General features: G+C 41.1%; 1 protein-coding gene across 2 annotated transcripts; it reads left to right on the forward strand.

The window, feature by feature from the left end:
• Positions 1–7,454, forward strand: tnfrsf1a (tumor necrosis factor receptor superfamily, member 1a). 2 transcript variants are annotated; one of them, XM_061290023.1, is made up of 10 exons: positions 1–224; positions 1,877–1,976; positions 2,096–2,201; positions 2,291–2,416; positions 2,620–2,775; positions 3,781–3,859; positions 4,500–4,555; positions 4,796–4,956; positions 5,029–5,131; positions 5,366–7,454. In XM_061290023.1, exons 2-10 carry the CDS (start codon positions 1,944–1,946, stop codon positions 5,677–5,679), a joined length of 1,134 nt encoding a protein of 377 aa, XP_061146007.1. In that variant the 5' UTR covers positions 1–224; positions 1,877–1,943; the 3' UTR covers positions 5,680–7,454. The 2 variants fall into 2 exon arrangements, with proteins under 2 accessions (XP_061146007.1, XP_061146008.1); XM_061290024.1 differs by having other exon boundaries at positions 1–197.
• Positions 7,455–8,621: the final 1,167 nt, after the last annotated feature.

Raw genomic sequence — 8,621 nt, forward strand, 5'->3', positions numbered from 1 at the left:
CCGCCTCCTCCGCTCGTCGTGTGCTCTTTGCCTCAGGTTTCACCTCATTGGATTGTTTATCTCTAAACGCAACTACAACGCGGGTGGAATTGGAGCCGGCCGGTTTATTGAAAGTGGCCACTCGCCGCGCTTGCTGTCCGGGTCCGGTGACGAACGCAAGTGAAAGTTTACGCACTGAGCCTCGCGTCTTCGTTCAGGTGGGTGACGCTCAGCCGGAAAACGAGGTGAGTGACAAGCCGAGTAGCTCCAAGGTCTCGTTTTCAGTTACCCTCGAATTCATCGAACGATTCGTGCGTTTAATTACTCATAATCTAATTAGTCATCTTTACATCTTTAAACTTTGGCCCCGCTTGAAATCTGTGCGTCCTGTTGCGCGTATTACGAAACCATATTGTGTTTTCACGCCCGAGTAATTTCTCGCTGAACCGTCCTCTTGTCTTTGGAGTAACATCTCATCCACTTCATTTAATGGAGACAAGTAAAAAAAAAAAAAAAAAAAGCGGTAATTGACTATTTCAGGTTGTCCTGATTTGAAAATATTTAATTTGGGGTGCTCTTTTGGCTCATCTCTGGCTTGTTGTCTAAAATGGGAGAAATAGCTTTCATGCTATGAAGGTGTAGTAAGTAACTAACAGGCTTTTAAAAATGAATCATAATTTGTCTTTTGGTACTTTAGTATGGTTGTGACGATCTCTTCGGATTAACATTTTTAACTGGCTAATGTTCTCCTAGGTATTAAAAAATCCAAAGTAGTTTGAAAACAGGTCACAGGTAGGTACAATCCAGCAGTTTGCCAAGTGTAACGCCTTTTAAAAGTTTCACGCATGTGTGACATTTTTTGAACCAGCCCAACCTGAGTTTCTTCTCCAGTCAACTTAATTATCCTTCCCTTTGGTACCTTTTTTTTTTTTTTGGACTTCGTTTTGACCTAATCCGTAAAGTGCGCATCACGCTCATTTGTTGAAATGTGAAAATTGAAATACAATATGGAAAATTGGGCATTTATTCCTCAATTAATATTGGTGGCATTTTGCTTTTGAATGGAGAATGGGATGATCTGAGCTCCTGTTGCCACTACTTTATTGATGTCTTACTATATAATAGTAATATATACTATATTACTATATAATAATTATAATTAAAACTATAGTTTTAATACTCTATATTTAATAGTTGTTATCTGTCTGCTATTCTTCTGTTTGACTTCAGCATCTCTTGCTGGCCACAATACTCGAGGATACATGCGCTTCATATATTAGTTGTTTTCAACTCTTAGTGGTTTGGCATCTACGGAAGAGGATTAGGGCCAGTGAAGAAAAAAAAAAAGAGGGGTGATTCTGAGAATAAAGTCAGAATTCTGACTTCTGAGAAAAAAGTCAGAATCCTGTCACCCCTCGTTTTCTTTTTCTCACTGGCCCTAATCCTCTTCCGCAGGCATCTGCTTTTGTTTGCTGTCAACACAAAAGAGAATTGCCAGACTCTGAACATATCATGCAGAAATTGGCTTTTTGCAATCAGTGGCAGCAAATCGATGATACTTTACATTAGCCAGTTCATGGTGTTTGGCATTCTATGTTAGCATCAAGCTAGCAGACTTTGATTAGATAAAAATGTATGATCTGTTTGTACACGTTTTTTTCTCCGTGAGTGTTAAAGGAGTCATTGTTTGAAAGTTTTAAAATTACCATAGCATCTCTGCTAATTTCCATTAGCCTGTCTATGGCACTTCACATTATATGTTAGCTTTAAGCTAGTGGAATCGTCAGGTGTTTCGATAATTGACATTCTCTTCAATCCACGCATCATATTTTCTGCTTGATATGAATCAGAACATTCTGAGAAACGTATTTTTTAATGCCACTGGTTTTGTTCACAGGTTCATCGTCTCCGATGGACTTTGCTGAAGTGTAGGAAGGTCAAGGCGGGCCTGCAGGCATAGCAACATGGCCACCCTTGGCGTCCTCCTGCTGTTGGCGGTCAGCACCTCCTTTTAGCATTTCAGCCCAAACGAGTCACATTTTTTTGTATTTTTACACAGAGCAAATTAAGCGCAGCAGAATGTGGTCTCACCAGCGTCGTCTGCTTTGTCTCACAGTGTGTATTCACACCCACGTCGACACAGATTCCCACTAGCAGGGAGAGGGAGTGCCCCCTCGGAGACTATCTTGAAAATGGGATTTGCTGCAACAAATGTCCACCTGGTAAATTAAATACACAAACTGCATTTTTTCTCAAAAGGTTTCATGAGTAAATCTATGTCCGAATAAAAATCATCGCTTCTGTTGCACAGGTTTCAAACTCGTGGAGAAGTGCCTGGGCGAGGGGAAGAGGAGTAACTGCACGCCATGTCCTCCTGACCAGTATTCGGACCATATGAACTTCTACCCCAAATGCATGCCATGCAAATCCTGCAACAGTAAGGAAACTACCACTTGTTCGCAGCCGAGCACAGTAGCTTCAAAATCGAGATGAATGAAAGGCTTTTTTGATTGATTCCACATATCATTGATCAATCCAGTACATGAGTGGAAGGTGAAAAAAAAAAAGAATACCCGACTGAATTCTGACAACACTCATTTGTTGCGGTTGAGTGCTCATACCAAATTTGTGTTCCCACAGAGAAGAAGCATGAAGTGGAAGACTCCAAATGCGAAGCGGACCGAAACACGCGGTGCCGCTGCGAGGACGGCTTCTACATCTTCGCCATCGACTCGGAGACCACTGAGTGCCTTAAGTGCACGCTGTGCGGCTCGGATGAGAGGGAAGTCCAAAAATGTGAGTCTTTCACATCTATTTGTCATCCGCTCGTTCCGTTTTTAACCTTTTTTTCTTTGTCTTGCCTGATTTTTCATAATTTCAGTTTCCCCCAATTAGATGTGTTTAGTTGACTTTCTAAGGTGTGCCATTGAAAATGTTTTATTTTTATTTATTATTTATAAACTCACAAATAATGATCTATGTATAGCAGTGATGTAGAACAATTAAAATAAATAAGTGCCCTTCCACTAATTAGCAGAAGGCGTGTCAGCTTTTCAATACACTTTGTTAGTTTAATGAAAGTTTGGAAGGTCAGTAAAGTTTACCACGCCCTGCCGCCAATAACGCAATGGGGCCGGTAATTGACTTGATGTCATCTCATATTCTGTAAAAGTCTCCAAAAAGGAAATCAATCAAACCCCACAAAGGCTTATAATTAATTATCTGTAGATGCCACAAGATGGCGACAAAACACACTTTTTATCTCAATAAAGCTCCTCAACTCACCTCAAGATACTTCAATGTCAATCATGTTTCATTTATCACAAATTCAGAAAATTAGGGAATATTAGCAGTAAATGAACAGGACACGTCACGAGACGAGCACTAGTAGCATTTGAAGTAAATTTCATAAACTTAGAGTCCCTTTTGAATTTTTGGAAATTTAATTGCCAATTGAAAATGGAAAGAAGAAAATGATACGCGGACAGTGACGTAGCCGAGCCGGGGCGAGCGCCGGTTAGGACTCCCTGCGCCCCGGTTGAAAAAAGCTTTTTCGATTCTTCATTTTCATGCCGTTTTTTTCTTTCAGTCTTGCGCGAATGCCTGCGCTATTCTATCTGCGCGATGTTATCCATTCACCGTTTGCCTCCCGGACGACGTGGGTGATGTTCGATTTTTTTTTCCTGTGGGCGCGCGCCCCTACTGGAAAAATTCCTGGCTACGCCACTGCACGCGGATTCTTTCTAATAGCGTGGATGCGGTTCATTGTACGCTTTTCTAAATATGAATGATCCCTTGCAGGTACGGCGAAGAGGAATACTGTCTGCGAGTGCAAAGAGAACTTCCATAGAGTGAAGAGGAAGTGCGAGCCATGCAAGAGGTGTGTGTGTGCGTGTGTGTGCGCGCGTGTGTGCGTGTGTGTGTTTGTGTGTGTCTGAGGCCTGGCACATCGTTTATTCCTTCAAGGCCGAGACTGCTACAAGGAAGTGGTTATGTGAACTGAAACTTTTTCCATCATCAGCAGGAGAAAAGAGAAGCCATTCCATTCCAAATTTAGTTACTGACATTTTGGCTCAAGTGTTCACTTGAACACACTCAGTGTCACACCAAATGCTTTAATTGCATTAGGTGGTGTTTTTTTTGTATTCATTACAGAGTACAATCAAAGCGGTTTATTAATCGAATGTACCTAAACAAACTCGTATTGTTTTCGGAATGCCACTCCCTGTACGGTGGTTTCGCAACGCAGCCTGGTGGGAGTGGCTTGCTAATGCCTGTCTTTTCATTGGCCCACGGGGCAGTTATCGTTTTGCCCTCTAAACTCTACCTAGCAACAAGAGTACCGTGACCAGGAAAAGCAATTCAATATTCCTGTGTTTGTGCGATGTTTTAAATTGTTATGAAAAACATTTTCAATTGATTTTAGAGTTCAAAACTTAAAGCAGAACTTAGCATGTTTTTACGTGTGCTACTTGTTACTGTACTTTAAAACCACACTTCCTCTGTGTGTCTTTCCACAGTTGCGCAGCCGATTGCAAACATCTCTGCAAGTCGCTTCCTTCCCACAATTCAGGGGGTAAGCACAAAAACCCCCCACCAGATTATGAGAATGCTTTTTATCCATTTGATTAAATATGACAGGGATGCTTCTAATTTATTTATTTACTTTTATTAGTCTAAACATGTGACCGTCTGTTTCCATAACGAAGCAATGTCTTCATGCAGTATTACAATCAGAAATTGAACCCCTGTGTGAGTCTTGTTGGGGCTCCGTCGATGCAGTGTTTCATAAGCACTCCTTCTTGTGTCTCCATAGATTCTGAGGAGAGTGGAAATGGAAATATTGTTCAGATCCTGATCGGAGTGGTGGTTGTGGTCATGATGCTGTTGATCCTGCTCATCATTTACATGGCCACCAAGCGCTTGACCAAAAAATTGCCGCCCCCAATATCAGAGACGTCGGCAGAGTTGTCTGAGGTACGTTAACTGTCTCACGTGTGTGCAGCACATAGAGTGCCATTAACAGTATGTCGTCCTATTACATTGTAGGTCCTGTTTCCGAAGGTCATAGCAGTGATTGGTTGTCCTGAGAGCACAATGCTTGGCAAGGCGAATTCCAAACTCCCCGACTGTGTCCCGCTGGAGATCAAGAGTGAGTGTTTGGACATACAAAGAGCCAGGAGTCAATCTAAGAATTGAACTTTCGGGAGTTTGTCCACAGGTTCTCAGTTTAAGATGTACAAAGTTCCATTTCTTAATATAATGTAATATTGCAGACTACAGGGCTGCCAAAATTAGGATCACAATTAGAATTGGATCAATTATGCAGCCGTGGCCGAGACTCGATGACACTCTTTCTTAATCGTTTTTGCGTACCTCTCCACAGCCCACGACTTCATCTACACGCTGCTCGACTTGGTTCCCGTCACGCAGGTCAAGCAGCTGGTGCGTTCCCTCGGCGTGACCGAGACAGTCATCGAACGGGCCGAGCTGGACTACCGCCCCAGCAAGGAGGCTCACTACCAGATGCTGAAAGCCTGGGCGGAAATGGGCTCGCAGCCTTCCGGCGGCGGCGGCGGAGGAGGAGGTCGGGGCGGAATGTTGCACTCTGCTTTGCTACAGGAGCTTTTGCTCAAACTGAGACACATGCACCTCGGCGGGGTGGCAGAGGAGCTGGAGACAAAGTACACCATTCACTAAATCTCGGACGCGCGCCAAGTGGCATCACACGCACATACCTGAATCAGAGTATTGTTCTCTATGGGGACCTCTAGGACAGACTGAGAGCATTCCCAAATGGATAGTTCTTGCACGTGGACCAAGACAACCTTTGTGGTGTCTCCCTTTCATCCACACTTGAAACTCCCGAGAGATCAAATGGTTGCGGACGTTTGCAGGATTAAGAGTAACTAACCTGCCCCGGCCGATGTGAAGCTGCCACCTGCTGAAAGGGGGAACAGAAATATATACAGAAATAAAGGACCGAGCTCGCCGCCAAGAGTCTGTGAGGAATAGACACTCAAGTCGTGGTAATGTTGTGAATACATATTTTAGGAATGTTTGCGGTTCACACTGCCGAACAAAACTGTCGCCAAAAAGTACATACTGAAATAGTGATTATCTCGTCCCTTTTTAGGGACAGATTTGCAGAATAATGAAAAGAAAAAAACAACCAAAATTACCTGAAATTTTGCTTTTCTTTGCCCCGTTCTTTCAGAAATGTTCTTGCAGCCCCTACTTAACTCATTTTCAAATCTGTTTGAGGCATAAAGGTACAGATTTGGGGGGTTATTTTTCTACTAGAGGTTTTTTTCTTCCTTATCACATCATCGCATAAAGAGATTATTAGAAGATGTTGAAGTATTTTCCCATACAAAACCAGATCATTTTCACCTCAATAAGTTTATTTCAACAATGCTTTTGCAATGTGTTCTTTTGTCAGGATGAAGATTTCACTTTTAAAGGGAGAACACTAGATTTGAAACCAAGTAGCTGGAGTCCATAAGCAAAATAAGCTGTTGCTTAGGGCCATGGGGGGGACGGGGGGGTGAAAACAACACAAAAAAAGTTTTGATTGATTTTAGTTTGTGGTTGTTTTTTTTTTTTTTTTTTTTTTGCTGATGTCTTGTAGGAAAAAAAAATGTCTTTTTATTACCATATCCATGCATTTGCGGACGACAGGCATAAAACAGAAGAAGCCCGAACATATAAAATATATAAATAATATAAAAACAAATAAATTAGCAAATAGAAGGTAAAATTGTGAAAAGGAGTTTGAAAGGTAACCTAAAATCAGCCACACTAATCAAAAAGTCTAATTACAAACTCGGGATGTTGGTATTAACATGGGGAAAGGATGGATATTTTGTTTGAGGCCTCAAAAATGTCTGCTCAAATCAAAGCTAATTTTGGTGCTACTCTACAACAAATATTTATTCCTGAGGGTCTTGCTCTGCTTAAGCTAGCAGTTTCCTGTTTTGAGTGGGAAGCTGCATTTCACCTTTTTATGAAATTATTCTGAATATAACGCTGGGTAGTTTTTGGGAAACCGTTTAGTCATTCCATATTGGACTGATTCCATTGTACGGCTTGCACTTATCCTACACGTGATGAATGAATGTTTGGATATTTTAAAAGAGGCATTTGGAAGACATTTCAGGATGGACCTGAAATGTATTTATGTTTTGGTAAATTTACTTGGGACAACTGTTTAATGTTTTACTATTTCTGTACTACTGAGTGTTGTTTTTACCAAGGAGGTTTTTGTTGTTTTAAATTTCTAAGGACAGCTACCTCTTTGTCATTCTGTGATCCTTCCAGTGTCAAGGTGTCTCTGATGCATCTTGAACAACATTCTGAGGTTTAGTAAAAATATAAAAGTTCTTCTGTAAAAGTTAGAGCCCATTTTAGGTTGATCCTGAAACTTTGCTGAATATTTCATACTTTTTGGAAGTAATAAAAATGAGGAACTTTGACACACTCACCCTTTTCCTTCCGCCTCCCTACTCTCCTCCAACGCCTTTATTGGCGAATGGCCGCACCTTGTTGCAACTCATCTTACTAGTCAGTCTCAGCCTGCCTTTTGCCCTAGTAACATGCCAAGTTTATTAGTCACACACTTTGTGCTTTATAATTCTGGACATAATAAAATGACAGCAATGTGCGAAGAACGTCGAAGAACAACTGCGGCTCTGTGGTTGCATAAATAAAAGGTGAATTAATAAGTGTCATTAACATTTTTGGGGAGTGCTGAAGATTGAGGGCTTGATTAGCTCACTTTGATCCGCAGGCACGTCACCCGTCAACATTCCTACATGGAGACGTTAATGATCAACATTTCCTTTAATTAAACAACAATTTTATAACTTTTCTGTGTGTTAAACTATGATTTCCAAAGGTAAAATAGAATCAAACATTTATTTATATAAAAATCAGTAACCTTTACAGCATATGTGTCAAACCCAAGGCCCGGGGGGACAGATACGGCCTGCCACATTATTTTAAGTGGCCCGCAAAGGCAGATTTTGCATCAACTTTGTGTCATTACTAAATCACAAATTGTCTTCACTTTTTAAAAATTGCTATACTGTATGTATATAGAAGACGTTAACAGTCACAATGGCCCTCCGAGGGAAACTGACTACAATGCGGCTTGCGACAAAAACGAGTTTGACACCCCTGCATTAGTGTCATGGCTCGGGAAATGGGTGGTGGTGTCTGCAGGACGACACTACCACCTAGCGGCTTTCTGCTGGTATTGCTGGACTTAACGTGTTGCGTCTTGCATGCACTGTACATACACTGTATGTAAGAAAGAAGAAAGAAAGAAAGAAAGAAAGAAAGAAAGAAAGAAAGAAAGAAAGAAAGAAAGAAAGAAAGAAAGAAAGAAAGAAAGAAAGAAAGAAAGAAAGAAAGAAAGAAAGAAAGAAAGAAAGAAAGAAAGAAAGAAAGAAAGAAAGAAAGAAAGAAAGCATAGCATAGCATAGGATAATGTTGATCAATCTAGAGCAGGGGTGTCAAACTCATTTTTGCCGCGGGCCACATTGTAGTCATAGTTTCTTTATTACTGTCAACCTCAATACATTTATGAAGTCGTCATATGATAAAGGAGTGTAAGCTACAAAACAAACTGACAAATAACT

This window comes from Syngnathus typhle, linkage group LG10 (assembly GCF_033458585.1).
Source record: "Syngnathus typhle isolate RoL2023-S1 ecotype Sweden linkage group LG10, RoL_Styp_1.0, whole genome shotgun sequence".
Taxonomy (NCBI): domain Eukaryota; kingdom Metazoa; phylum Chordata; class Actinopteri; order Syngnathiformes; family Syngnathidae; genus Syngnathus; species Syngnathus typhle.

Excerpts from the sequence above, each read along its gene's own strand:
- tnfrsf1a (XM_061290023.1), top strand. The coding sequence starts at position 1,944 with ATGGCCACCCTTGGCGTCCTCCTGCTGTTGGCG. Across the intron at positions 2,417-2,619 it reads GCCATGCAAATCCTGCAACA|AGAAGAAGCATGAAGTGGAA; the intron begins GTAAGGAAACTA and ends GTGTTCCCACAG. Across the intron at positions 2,776-3,780 it reads TGAGAGGGAAGTCCAAAAAT|GTACGGCGAAGAGGAATACT; the intron begins GTGAGTCTTTCA and ends GATCCCTTGCAG.